General features: G+C 30.9%; 1 protein-coding gene across 1 annotated transcript in view; it reads left to right on the top strand.

The window, feature by feature from the left end:
* Positions 1-14964: 14964 nt before the first annotated feature.
* LOC106787541 (protein gustavus) overlaps positions 14965-15844 on the top strand; it is a 35966-nt gene continuing 35086 nt past the window's right edge. The window contains exon 1 of the mRNA XM_014749964.1: positions 14965-15120. Within this exon, the coding sequence (XP_014605450.1) occupies positions 15092-15120 (29 nt within the window). The 5' untranslated portion in view covers positions 14965-15091. The remainder of the gene's footprint in view (positions 15121-15844) is intronic.

Here is a 15844-nt window from a genome sequence, read left to right as displayed (position 1 = left end):
ATTCACTTTAAGTATAAAAAATATTTACCAAAACTTTTTAAAGAAATAGCAAAGTTGTACAATTTAAAGCATTGCAATCTCTGATATTTCTTTAAAGAGTTTCTGTAAATATTTTTTATACTAAGAATGAATAGATTTAAATGACTCTTATTATAAATTAAAGTACACCCTTTTCCCTACGTGTAAAATATCTTATCGAGTTATAAATCGATTTGCAAAGGTTCATGCTATATTTTCTAGACATTAATTAGACAGATATTCATAGAGATTTCCACGGAAATCTGTATTTTTTTTTCCCCTATCGCGTATCAGAAGATACACAGGTTTAGAACGAAATGTTTTTTACCTTTATGGGTTGTTTTGGGGAGGAAGGGGTTGCGTATGGCTGTGTGTGCCTGTCCCGAGAATGTATTCTTTTCAACGTTATTTAAATAGTAATTTGATATTCTATAGGATATCAAAGTATTATGTTCGATGCTTAGGAAAAACTCTGTAAAAAGTCTTATTTCCGACTTCGTCAGAAGGCGCTTTGCATTGATAACAATGCCGAGGAATTACTAGCAATGACTGATTTCCGGCTTCGACGGTAACATATATATATATGTGTGTGTGTGTAGGCAAGTTTGTAGCTTGCTTGCCAACTTGCTTGCTAGCTGAACTGTTCGTTTCTTCGTTCGTTCGTTTAAGAAAAGGAATTATGGTAACCCGACGTATTTTCTTGAAGGAACACACATTCAAGCAAACCCTATCTCGTATGTGTAAGCCACTCCTTTAGTCGGGCTACCACTTTAAGGATGCATTTACATAAGTAAACCTTCCCAAGGAGTTTGCATTTGTGTGGTGAAGCATCTATCGTAGATAGTTGAGACAAGTGTATATGTACGATCTCATCTTACTCGGATATATTATTAATTATTATTGCAAATTTTTCTTTCGTGATATTTAATTTTAGATAAGTTATTATTTTTCCTTCATTTTTAATTTTTTTCTTCATTACGATCGTAAGAGCATTGATCTTCCATCGAATTACGATATTAGTTCTATATTCTCTTTAATTTTGTATTTTTACTTTTTTTTTATATCGGATCAGATAATATAATTCTCATTTTTAATTGGAGTATAGATTAAAGGTTTTATTTTTAATCACGTTTTACAAGACTATACGATTAAAATTGTATTTTTATTACTACGTTTAAATTATAATATTGTATAATATACAATTTGATTGTATATTTAATTTTATTTAAATTTATGAAGATTCGTTTCTTTTTTTTCTTTTTACTAATATCATTAAAATTTTTTATTATACATGTTTTTTTAATATAAAATTTAATATCAATTATATATCCAAATATAAATAATTTTCTGATATATTTCTATTCATTGTTTTATAAATTTGTATCTATAGTAAAGATTTAATTTGAATTCGTTTATTCTCTCTCTCGTTTACGAAATAATTAATATTTGTATTAAATCCATCTTTCTTTTCAAAACCTTTATCTATCTTTATCTTATCGTGAATATTTCTATTTCGTTACTCGTTTTAAGCATTTACATAAGTAAACTCTCTCTAATGGGTTAGACGACTAAGTGCTGGACACCCAATGATAATCACGTGCGTTAGAGAGAACAGAGTTCTACGAAACTCAACTCTCCTTGAAAAATCTTCTCTCTTTTTTTCTCCTTCTTCTTCTTCTTCTTCTTCTCCTTCGTTCTTTTCATTTTATCATGCCGAACTTGCAAAACGATTTGTTTGAGATGAACAATTTTTTGCAAAAGATAAGATCGTCAAATGAGAAAGTTTTCCCATCGTGTTAAAAATATTCCTTCTCTTCCTCCTCCTCATCCTCCTCTTTCCCCCCCTTCCCCCAAAACAATCATCTATTACCAAGAGGAAGTTAAAAGGTCCTAACCGAAAGAAAAAATATATATATATGAGTGTTAATGTCTCTGTATGTATGTTTATGTATATATATGTGTGTATATATATATATGTGTGTGTTAGGTAGATGAAATAGAAACTGCACAATCGAGGGCCGTACATTACTCAATAGGAATTATTCATAACGTCCGTCCAGCTCGAGGCTTTCGAATGAAACGCGTTTCTTTCAAATTCTAAGCTTGAGTTGTGTTAGGTTTTAGAAAAAGAAATTCGAGTTTTGCTCGTTGCTAACCAACCAACCAACCAGCCAGCCAGCCAGCCAGCCACCCAGTCAGACAGTTAGACAGCCAGTTAACCAAGCTAGCCAACTCGAAATATGAATTTCTTATAAACCATCAATCTTAATTAATATTCTTTATTTAGTAACGTTATAAATCATTTCATTCAAAATTATCTATAGTTTTTATTATTTAATACATTTTTTGATAAATGTTTGAATAATTATAATTATATATATGTTTTATAAACAATTCATTTCGTGCAAAAAAAAAAAAACAATATTATAATAATATGATATAATTATAAATGAAAATATTTAATATAACTTATGAAGAGATTTTCAACAACAACAAAAATAGAAATGGATTGTTAATAAATTAAATAAAAATAATACTACAAATAAAAGATTAAATATAAGATATGAAAGATGAAAGGAAAGAGAGGTATCCTTGAAGGTCTTCCTCGACAAGTTGAAAGATGCGAGTGCTGGTTTCAGAACGAACCATTCCGTCCTTTTCTCACGGCCGTGGATCGACGTTCAACATACCTAAACCTTCCATCAACAGCTGGCCAATCGAGAGACCAGCTGCGTTTCCTGCCGACGACACGAATCATCCACAAAGTGCTTCTTTATCTTGCTCTCTCTCTCTCTCTCTCTCTTTCTCTCTTATTTCGTCTGACCATCGTCTGATCGGGTCAATGACCGAGTTTTAAGGAAAAAAAAATTTTTCCGTTCGATCCCCAACCATTTATGGAAACATACTTTCATTCATTTCCCATAAAGTATATGAAACCGAACAATTGTTATCTTTTATATCTTATTTATCACGATGATGTATACCTTACAATTGTGATTTTTATGGGAAAAATTTATCGATTATTTCTTTAACGTAACAATCAGTAGTTGTTCATCATAACAATTTTTGTTTTACTAATTTGTTCTCTTACTAAATAATTGATTTATTTTTTAATAATTATTCTCTAAGAACTTATTTTTTTTATACTCGTTTAAGACCCCGTGTTTGTCTGTCTGTTCGTATAAAAAAATCAGACCCCCTTAGTTAACGTTTACTGCTCGTTACGATAAACACGCTTCCCGTTAAATTATTATTTTTTTTTTGTTCATTTCCTTTACTTTTTTCCTAACTTTTTTTTCTTTTTTTCAACTTATCTCGTATACTTTCTTCGTTAGAACCTTTTTTAATGAGTTACTCGTTTGAAACAGGATCCTTTCGAAAAATCCATACCTAAAAGAAGAAGAAAACCTTTCCGTTTTTCGTTTGAAAGCATAAAACGTGAGAATTAGATCAGAAAACCGTCCATACGGTAAACAATTTTTAAGAAAAAAATTGTTGAAAGAAGAAACGTGCAAGAAGAATGGATGAAAGAAGAAATGAGAAAGATAGAAAGGAATCTTATGTGGGGGGGAGGGGTGGAGGAGGGGGAAGTAGGAGGAGTACGGTAAGGGGAGAAAAAATGTGTTAAATTGAAAGATTTCGAAAAGCAGGTCATTTTTGTAAGATGTATCAAACAAATTTTCTATCGGCTTAATGGTTGACAGATTTTTAACAGACCTGACAATTTCTATTTCTAAATTCAGCTGCCGAAACCGAGACAACATACCATTCAATACCGTCCACCTTTCTTTTTTTTCCTATTTTCTACACAATTTTAGGTTAACTTTCTTTCGTTTATTAATTAAATTATAATATTATGAGATTTCTTTTTTTTTCTTTTTGTAATTATTTCTTTCTCGTTTAAATTATACGAGACTGCATACCTGAAGAAAAAAATAATATAAATATATTAAGATAACAGATATTTTTTTCAAGGGGATTTAATTTTCTACTATTTCGCGAAATTTTTATTGGTTTTATTTATATATAGAAAAAAAAAACCGTATAACAAGATTGCATCACCAAATAATACATAATACTAGATGATTATAAAATTTAATTATCACAATTTTGTATATACAATTTTGCTCGATTATCTGTCGTTACTGTTTTTTAAAAAAATCAAATTTTAAAACTACGAACATCAAAAGATATGTCTCGACCATAGTAGGGATATTATTCTCTTTTTTTTTTTTCTTTTTTTGTTTTGTTTTAAATCGTAGAGGAATTTTTGGGGCTCCTTTTTCGTGGACCCTCGTTGAAATACTTCATACAAAGAACAGTCAAAATGACCGATCGTGGTAGATTCACGATCAACGTTAAAAGAATTTCGGTTTCCTTACCTGAATATTTTTTAGGACCCACACCGAGTTTTGTACAAAAATCATTTAGTTTAAAAAAAAAAAAAAAAGAAGAAGAAGGAAAGCAGAAAGTGAATACCACACGCGTACATACATACACACACACAACACACACACACATACATATGTATACACAGTTAGACACGCGTAAGCATAGCACACGTGTATCAAATAATCAGATATTATTTCCCAAGCTCTTGTGAGTCATCGGACGGAAGTCTACCGTCGTTAAAAAGAAAAGAAATGAAAAAAAAAAAAAAAAAAAAAAAGAAAAAAGAAAAAAGAAAAAATTTTTCCTTGAAGGGCAACATCATAGGTATATACCTGAATAGAAGATACCTTCTATTATATACCTGTAAGGATAGAATGAAACGCCCTTTTTTGGGTTATCTTCTACCTGCGTTATCCCGTCAGATAAAACCTAAACATACGTTTGTGTCATCTTTCGATTGTATCGTACATTTTCTTATTCCCTATTTTTCATCTTTTCAATGGAAGGAACTCCCTTTAATATTTAATCCCTATATAATTCTTAAAGCCAACAATTTTTCTTTTAACGAAATCAACGAGGAATAAAAAAGAAAAATTTTTCACAACAATTTAATATTAATACGTTCACTAACGTTTGTTCTATCAATAAGAGAAGGTGGATGAAGGGGGGAATGGTTGAGGTAAATTATTAGGGTGTTTGACCTACTTCTTTGTTATATTATTTTATATCCGACGTTTGAAACATAACATATATATACGATAAAACAAACATTAAACTTATACAATGATAAATCAATGGTGTTAATTATATCGATGGTATATACAAAAAGTGCGTTTTTTTTTTTTACTTTTTTCTCGTATCCGGAATGTCTGAAATTTTTGAAATATAAAAAAGAAATAAAGAAAGAAAGACAAAGGGGATAAAAAAAGAAAATTAAGAGTAGGATAATAATAAGGGTATTGAGCGAGAAAACATATTCCGGTAGATTTTTTTTTTATTGTTTTTTGTTTATCTGGGTATCAGAAGAGTCAGGTAGAAAAAGGTCTAATATACATTAAGTCATGCGCGAATAAGGAAAGGATAAGAAGATATGCAGAAGGTAAAGGACGAAGGGCGGGCAGGTGCGAAATAATGCAGTTGCATACCTGGTAAGTTTGTTTCTCAAAGGATAAAACCCTTTAGTGTGTGTATATATATATATATATATGTATGTACGTGTTTGTGTGTATGTGAACATGTGTATACGAGTACAAGAAAAGGCCACATCCAATTATTAAAATTAGAGGCTCCGTCGCCTTCAGTGAAACGTTTCATAGTGAACATTCACCTCAACTTTTCCACTTCTCTTTTCTTTTATTATTTTCCTTATTCTTATTCTTCTTCTTCTTCTTCTTCGTCTATTACTTTGTATTCTCGATTTTCCTTTACACGTAACCTTTGCCTTTTTTCTTTTTTCCTTTTTTTTTTTTTTTTGTATGTTTCTGTTAGTTTTTTAATATTATTTCATTTATAATTTTAATTTAATTGCATTCTCAACTTTTTCTTTAATTTCTAAAACATCGTTTCCTCATACCTCTCGCGTAGTTTTGTTTTTTATATTTTATTTAAATTGTATTGAATTGAATTTATTTCACTTTTTCTTTTTTTTTTTTTCTTTTATATATTTGGTTTCATATATTTTATTTAATATTTAATTTTAATTTAATTTAATTTTCAGTTCAGTTCAGTTCTCGTAATTTTTGTGCGCCTTCTATTCATTTATTATTTGAAGCTTTTTCATAGGGGATAAAAAGAAAAAAAAACAAGAAAGAAAAGATTAAAAATAAAATCCAAAGAAAAGAGGGGGTAAATTTTTAGTTTCGAGAAAGAAAATGTCTATATTCTTTCCGTCTTTTATTCTGATGCTTTTTTTTCTATATATTTTTTTTTTTTTTTTTTTTTTTTTTTTTTTAATTTTTTTTTTTAGGCTCAGAACTTTTCAACCCTCTGAATGATAGGCTCAGAAATTTTATAACTGTCTTCGTTCTTTGTTCATTTCTTTTTTTTTTAATACTTTTCTTTTACATCTCCAATAGGAATTCTCGTTTTCAAGGAAGAAACAGTGAGGTCCTTTGAAAACTCGTTACGCAGAGAGACCGAAAAAAGTCAAGAGTTTCATTTCGGTTAGTTTTTCAATGAAGTACGAATGAAAATAGAGAAAATTTGAATAGTTACGACATAGTCCGATACTACCCTTTTACATTTATTTTTATTCTATTTTATATTCAAATATATATATAATGAAAATGAAATTCTAAAAAATGTATTACTTAAAGAAAAAGAAAAATCCCAATAAAAATTAACATAATTAATTTCTGAAACATTCTAAATAACGTTCATATCTTTCTCTACTTTCTTCGAATATAATTTATTATTATTATGAATATTATTTTTTATTATTTAAACAATTCGCTTAATTGTATGAAGGTGTAGTGGTTGATTTATAGAATCACGTTTCTCACGATCGTAATTGTCTTATATGCTAGAAATAAAGAAAAAAAAAATCTAATTCGTGTATCTGGTGATTTGATCTTCTACACCTTTTGTTAGATAGTAAGAGAAAGAGATAGTTTTTCCTATCTCCACAATGCTGGGTCACATTGTTCCTCTCTTTATTTCTTTCTTATTTTCTTATTTTCTTGCTTTTTCTTTCTCTAACGACACACGTGTTATCTCCACTCCAACAGAAACGAATCTTGATCGCAGTATTTCATTCTCTTTCGTTCTTGACAACGAGTATATTCGTATTCTCAATGTGGTGTTCATGTATGACCGCTTATATGTGTTCCCCTGTATGTGTGTCATGCTGTTACTCGAGGCAACATTAATAACGTGTTTCATAAATACGACAATGGACTCTGTTAGGATGCAATTTGTCGTTCTATTCGATTCGCGAGATCTCGATGTATTCTTCCTATTCGATTTATATTTACAAATAATTTAGCCTCTCGTGTATATATANCCACCCTCCCCCCCACATATCCTTAACTGCCGAACTTACGCTCAGGGATCTCTAACCCGCAAACAACCTTCTCTCTCCCTCCCTCTCTCTCTCTCTCTCTCTCTCTGTCTCTTTCTATTTCTCTTTGTAACTACCTATCTCCGTCTCTCTCACTCTCGTTTTACTCTACGTCTATTTAGGTAGGAAAACCTTGTTCAGCCGTCTTCCACCTTCTTCCCTTCCACCCTTACGAAAATTAGTTCAGACTACTCTAAAGGAGGTAATAACGCGAATATCTTAAAGCCTCTAACATCGTGTTGTTTTGATCAAAATTCACGAGAAGAAAAAGAAAGAAGAAAGAGAGACGACGACTACGACGATTTACTCGTGTTTATAGAAATTTTTGATTATTTTACTTTGTTTTTTTTTAATGCATTCATTAAAATATGCGAAATGATAATTAGTTGTTAAATGAGTTCGAATATTTTTCTTCTTTTTTTATTTTACTCGACCCTGCCTCGCTATTTATTTTCATTTTTGTTTCTTTTTTGGATTTATTAAACAATCTTATGGAATAAAAATCATAGTGAAAAATGTAAATTGCTAAAAGTATTTTTATTCGTAAGAACAAAAAAATAAAAAACGTAAGTAAAATGACAAAGTAATGAATTAAAATACAATTTGTTTTTCAAATATATATATAAACAATGATTTTTTTTGCAAATAAACGAATTAAAATAATAATACGTAATTGAATGATTAATTAATTATTATTCAAGTATATATTAATTACGATAAACGTAAACGTTGATAATAATTTGTCGGTAAAGTCAAACTAAGTCTCTCAACGATGTTCCTAATTGTTAAGAATGCTTCGTTAGGTCTCGTTATTGTGGCTTAAATTATTAATAAAACGATCGTTACGGTCGTCGAGTTAGAAAAGGGGGAGCACCGACTATAATCCACCTGACGTAAACGATAAATGTTCCTCGATAAAGAGTAAAGATGCGTCGAGTGGTCCTAAAAATAAAAAAAAAATAAAAAAGAACCATTAAACATTGTCTGGAAGTCCTATTTTCAGATAAACGAAACCAATTGTTATCCATAAATCAATCTAAAAATTATTGAAATTATCACGATGTTACTTTCTAAAAAAAAAACAAATGATATAATTAAACCTTAAATTATATATATATAAAATAATATTATTATTATATAATTCGTGTAGACACATTTGATTTTTATTTAAAATATATTTATCAACTAATAAATCACTTAGTAATTTGAAACCGATAACCGTGCGTATTCGTCCAAAAGTATTCCTCGTTAGAATTAATCTGAAAAATCAAATTGATCCCTTCTATTGATTTTTAAACGTTAAATATACTTTAGGAAAAAGAATCTCAAACGATAGATTTATTTTCTTTTCTATTTTCTTTCTAAACATCTAGAAAAGATAAAGTCTMGGTTTATTTAAAGTCGGTCGTATCCCAAAAATGTAAAATAAATACTTCGAATCTTGACAATAAATCTGAAGAATCCTAATTTTCAGGTACTTTTTGGTATAAGAATCTCTAACAATAGTTAGATCTTTAAAATGAACGACTCGAGATAAGATCTTGGTTTATTTAAAATTAAAAACTGTGACTTTTAATAATATTTAAAAAAATATATATATATATTGTATTTTCGGTTTATTTAAATAATATCAATGTTAGTCACTCAAAAATTTGATACAAGAATTTCATATAACTTAAAAATTAAATTATAATAAAAATCACAAAAATACATCCCCCTCGTTTGATTCCAATTTCAAAACTACAATAATTCTTTGAAATAAAAAAGAAAAGAGAAGCCCGTTGAAAACAATAAATCTCTTTTGTAACACACAGTCCAATTAATAAATATAATTTCAGTTTATTTAGTATCAAAGTATATAACACTAAATATTATAGTAACTAAATCAAATTTGATAATTTCAAAATTGGATTAATAAAAATCACAAATACGTCCTACTACGGTTCAAATTTAAAAACTACAGCAATTATTTTGAAGAAAAAAAAGAAAAAGAAAAAGAAAAAGAAAAAGCAAAGCAAAATAAATTCAAACAATAGAACTTTTTTAGAAGGGACACAACCCAAGACAAACGATTAGAAAGTTTCAAGATTGTAAAAGGAACTTCTTGGAGCTCATCGTACTTTAATCGTCGACAATTTGTACCATATTAGGAATGATCTCTTGACTTCTCTCTCTCTCTCTTTCTCTCTCTCCTTTTTATTCGTAGTTTGTCAAGAGAGTCACAGAGAGTTACGTTTTGGTTTCAATGATCAGAAGTCTCCTCTCTGGTCATTATCCTCTCGTCATTCTCCACGTTGTTACACTATCTATCGAACCCAGGCAACAATATACGTTCAACGTATAAATGGATCTAGGTGGCTAGTATATCCAACAAGAATGAGAGAGAGAGAAAGAGAGAGAGAGAGAGAAATAATCTGTGAGAAGCCATTCGTGCTGTGAATTTCTCTCTCTCTCTTTTTCTCAGTACATCTATCTATCTCTCTCATTCTCATTGCTTCTGACAAAAGCCGACCTTCGAGCTGACATTCACTTCACATCCCCAGCATCCTCCTCCTTCCCCCCCTTCTCCCCTACTCCTCCTCTAACTCCTCCAACTCCTCTACCTTTCTATCTCTCTCTCTCTCTCTCTCTCTTTTTCTCTTTTTCTATCTTGTTGGAGAACTTACCTTCCTTCTCTCTATCCTTCTTCCTCTTACTTCCTCACCAACAAATATATATATATATATATATATATATATATATATATATATGTGTGTGTATTCTTGAAAAAGTGGTGGAGAGGAGTAAGAGGAGGAGGAGGAGGTGGAGTGAACCTGAGCACAAAGACTCGTCGTCATTCCTCGCGTGTCCTTCTTCCTTTTCCTCCGATGAATCGAATCGATGCAGCCTCTACTTTGATAAACAATTCTTTCTTCTTTTTCTTCCTTTTCCTTTTTTCTTTTTCTTCTTTTTCTATCGATAAAAAGAAACGGTACTTACTTACATTAGTTTTTGAAAATAAACTCGAGAAGTGGGGAAGGAAGAAGGTTATTTTTGTGAAATCTAATGAATTTCTATCGGTTCTTATAACGGTTCGTGATCATCCATAACACCGGCAGCTGGATTTGCTACTGTATTTTTTTTTTTTTTTTAAATTTTTTTATAGTAATAATAATAATATTATAGTATGTGTAAGTATCTTAACTTTTGAAATAATTACAAAATATAATATTAATATTGTTGATAATAATAATAATAATAATAATATCTCGAATTGTTATAATATTTCTTTTCGAAAATAATAACAATAGATTAGAATATTTTATTTATCTATGCGTACACATTAAAAACTTCTTCCAAATAATTATCATTATTATTGGAAAAAAATAAAATATTATCGATGATAAATTATATGAAACGTTTCCATTGATAATTCACTGATTCTCCTATTTCTAATTGCATATACAATGAATAGTATGATCTGCATACAATACTCTTGCTCGACATAGCAACACGCTTCGAGGATGACCTTCCTTCTTCTTTTACTTTTTCTTCTTCTTCTTCTTCTTCTTCTTCATCATCATCATCATCATCCTCATCTTTCTCTTTATCCTTATCCTTCTTTCACTTCAACTCCTTCTTCCGTTCTTCCTTCTTTCATATTCTCTTTCTCTTTTCTACATCGACGAGAGAGTTTCTTCGTTCCGGGGGTTTGCGTTTGCCTCGAAATTCCGCGGTTGCTTCTCTGTTGGATTCTTCTTACAAATTTTAAGAAAACTTAATGCATAACTCTGCGAAAACTAACATTTTATCTAACATTTAGATTATCTTTAATATTTAACATATTATTAAACATTAATATATAAACCTACACACACACACACACACACACACATACACATACACAAACAAATATATACAGAACATCGTATATCAAAATAATTATCAACATAAATATATATAATATACGAATATATTAACCATTTTTTTTTAACGATTTACATACACAACAAATCTGCATACGTATATACCTATATATATTCACATTGAATTTTAAAGGTTCATATGTTGTTAGCCATTGTTCGGTCCCAGACACATTATGGAAAAGCATGCGGGCAGGTAGACGAAAGGCCAGATAGAGAGCCGGTGCGAAAATATTCTCTCTCTCTCTCTCTCTCTCTCTCTCTCTCTCTCTCTCTCTCTCTCTTTCATCAGAGATCCACTTCGAATCTCAGGTCAGGGATTCAGGTGGGCCTGGCATCACCCCTCTCTTTGTCGACGTCCGACGAGCTGCCACCGAGGTTAAATACCTGCTCTCAAGTCCTCCGTTCCAAACAGACGAGACGGTCCTTGATATATTCTGCATCATTCTCTCTCTCTCTCTCTCTCTCCCTCTCTCTCTCTCAACTTTATATCTTGCTTTGTGCTACTGAGAGAATTGTCTTTCATTCTCCACAAAATTCATACTATCTCTCGTAACTTATTCAAAGTTCGATGATTAGTAGTTACAATTGGAACAAACCTTATTAATTTATTCTACACTCGTGTTTGTTCGCATGCATCATGCTCCTCATGTTTTTAACTGCATATAAGTACATTTATGCATTTTGTACGTTTCACGCGTGTGTATTACTCGTGTGCCCCTATGATTGAGTATTTAAATGACAAACATATTTAAAGTTTTAGCTAGAATCTGCTTGAACCCTTCTCTCAAACGACATATCGTCATGTTTCAACAGTCCTTTCACCTTTCCCTTTTACCGATCTCTACCATCACAGATAGACATTTGTCATTTCGTTTCGTTTCGTTTCGTTTCGTCGTCGTCATCATCATCATCATCATCATCGAGACACTCTCTGATTTCCTTTTACCTGGCTTATTCCGAAGTTACATTGAACAACTAAATAAAAACACTACAAAATATCATCTCGAAGTTCTTTCAGCCTTGAAACATTCTCTCGGTATATAATTCATTTTCGAAATAACAGTGGGGATTGTTTTATAATCTTTTAACATTTATCGAACTATCGTGTATATATTATGGTTTTTTTCTTTTTTTTTTTTTTCTTTTTCTTTCCTTTCTTTTCTTTTTTCTTTACTTCAATCGTGTTACATAATATAACAAAAATATACATTTTTTTTTCGAGAGAGAGAGAGAGAGAGAGATATAATAAAATGTTTTACACGTGTAATTATTATTATTTTTTCTTTCTATATCCGTCGCGATTGTTGTGAAATATTTATTTCTTAAATATAAATCATCGATTTTAAAAAAAAATGTCAAAAGACGGAGAATATTTGTAATACGTTATCGAGAGAGTTATATAAAATGGCTGTGCAAATTCAGCCATACTTTTGGCAGGCTGACTCAACGAAAGAACAGCTGGTACTGGGAGGGATCCTCGAAAGAACCCCACTACACCCTGTATCCTCCAATATCAGATCCAAGGGAGGAGGCTATGGGGTTTCTCCGTACTCTTTTTCTCTCTCTAACTCATTCTCTTTTATCCAAATGAATCTCTTCTTCGTTCTATCGATCTTCTCATCGTGATACCCATAAAAAAAAAAGAAAGAAACCGGGAACAATGAACAATAAAAAAAGAGAATATTGGCGTTCGCTGCACTTCAATTTAGTTTTATTTATTTCTTTTTTCCATTAACTAACATTTTCTCTCTCTCTCTTTCAGTTTTTTTATTTCCACGTGTTTCCAAGGTCGAAACGATGCAGAGAATTTAATAGACGAACAAACGAAGTTCATCGATCGATTCTCAGTTAAAAAGCTGGGGACAATTTTTCGATGGCGCATAAAACGTTTCATTCTTCCTCTCTCTCTCTCTCTCTCTCTCTCTCTCTCTCTCTTCATCTATCAATCTATCTCTCTTTTTCTACATATATACATATATATATGTAATGTATATCGATACTATGTACAGGCACGTACATTTTTACAGGCTTAATTCGACGACCGACCGCTTGAATTTGGGAGGGGGTCTCTCTTATTCTCTCTCTCTCTCTCTCTCTCTCTCTNTCTCTCTCTCTCTCTCTCTCTCTCTCTCTCTCTCTCTCTCTCTCTCTCTCTCTCTCTCTCTCTCTCTCTCTCTCTCTCTCTCTACGTGAAACGTCGACTGCAACCAAGGGAGAACCCTCGAATCCCTTTCTGATTTCCCTCTCTCTCTTTCTCTCACTTTCTCGTATATCAATCTATCTTTCTCCATCATCGTACAGTCCCCTCGAATAAATATTTCGGCAGCGCAAAGCCGACGATAACGTCGGATTACATTGGCGTAACATACTCTTTACAATCTTCAACAATTTCATCAACATTTGTTATTAAAAAAGTATCGTATATCCATATAAGTGTATCAACAAAAAACAAATACAGATAATTTATTTCAATCTACATTATATTATATCTTTAAAAATAATTTCTTTTCTTTGCGATAAGACAAAAAAAATAACTTTTCAAATTTATTAATTATTTTTATTAACCATACAAATAATAATAATAATAATAATCATCAATTATATCATGTAATTAAGTATTATATAAAAACAAAAAAGAAAAAAAGAAATATCTCCCCTTACGCCAATGTGTATATATATATAGGGTTTCATTAATATCATGGAAAAGGGCATACGAAGTGCTCGGTACGGGACTGTACCGCGTACTGTGCTTTATGCAACCCCCACCACTGACAATTATATTCGGTTGAGTTCGGAAGCATTCGTGTTTGCCGTTCGTGACGGGGCGGCGCTCGATGCGCATCGGAGTAAGTGCGCACGCCACACGCCGTCAGTTTCCTCCTGGTCAGTGCAGCGATCGTTTGTTCTTCCGTTTGGGTCTCTCGTTCCGCCGTTGTTCTTTCTTTCGTTCTTAAACTCGTGCTCCGACTTTTTTTTTTTTCTTTTACTCTCTAAGTTCTCATCTCGATTTATTCTCCAATCTTCTAAACTATCGTAACACGTATCACCCCATTGCTACCTCCAATTTCAAAAGAAATATATAAAAAATATTTAAAAAAAAAAAAAAATTAACAAAAACGGTGATGTATTTGTTTTGAAACTCACGCGTTAGTTAACTGGTAGTGAAGAAAAAAAAAGAAAAAATCATAAAAAGAAAAAAAAACATAAAATATACATCGTATGTATATGTATATTGTACCTATACGTGTAATTAGAAGAAGAAGAGGACGAAGAAGAAGACGGATTTTCTCGTGGATAATTAATAATAATAATAATAATAATAATAATAATAATAATAAATAAATAAATAAATAAATAAATAAATGAGGATATATAGTAGATAGAATTTTAACGCAAGGAACAGTGGTGTGCTTACGGTGTTTCCAACAGTGTGCAATATTTTTCGTTTCTTTTCTTTTAACGTTTTCTTATTTCAAAAAGAAGAGGAAGAAAAAGAAAAAGAAAAAATAAAATTAATAATATTAATAATATTAATAAAGAAGACGAAGAGCACTACGACGGGAAAAAATAATAATAATAATAATAATAATAATAATAATAATAATAATAGTAATAATAATAATAACAGTAATAATAATAAAAAGAGAAGGAAGGATAAAAGTAGCAACACGAGAGGCATCGTTGTGTCACGTTTGTGGAATACGTTGTGCAACGAAATATGGATTGGGCGGTGAAGGCTCGACGAACGTAAGTTTCCTTCTTCATCATCATCTCTTGGTTAAAAAAAGAAAGAAAAAAAAAGCCTGAAGAAAAAAGAAAAAGAAAAAAAAAAAAAAAAAGAGAAAATGTTAAAAACTCATCGCGCCTTGTGTCACCTTTATGTTGTTTATTGTTCTTGAAATTTTTCCGCATTTTATTCCTACACGGTTTCGAAAGAAAGAGAGAGAGAGAAAAATACACTCACGTATTAGACACACACACACACACACACACACACGCACATACGACGCATATACGCATACAAACGCGTACATGCATAAAACACATAGGTATATTTGTATTTAATTTATATCGAAAATTGACCAACCGAGAGAGAGTGTGTGCAATTTTGTGCTATTTTATATGAACCAAAAGAAAAAACCATTACCCACACACGTAATATGGGAAAAATTACATTTTCTTTTGGTTATTTCCAAATAACGTCGTAACGATTGTAACGACAAACGAATTAGAATTAGATTAATATCAATAAATAAATCATGTGTGGTTCAATTGAAAATTGAAAGATAGAAAGAGAGAGAAAAAAAAATCTATATATATACATACACACACACGGCGCACATACATAATATATTATGTTTCGTAATATAATTATTATATTTAGATATATCGTTGAAATATTAACGTACGACTCAACAACCCCCGGATTTATTTTTTTTTCTCTCTTTCTCTTTCTCGTAATATATATATA

This window comes from Polistes canadensis, unplaced genomic scaffold (assembly GCF_001313835.1).
Source record: "Polistes canadensis isolate GaletaPanama2010 unplaced genomic scaffold, ASM131383v1 scaffold_104, whole genome shotgun sequence".
Lineage (NCBI taxonomy): Eukaryota > Metazoa > Arthropoda > Insecta > Hymenoptera > Vespidae > Polistes > Polistes canadensis.
The sequence above is the reverse complement of the archived record's forward strand: the minus strand, read 5'-3'. Positions and strand labels throughout refer to the sequence as shown.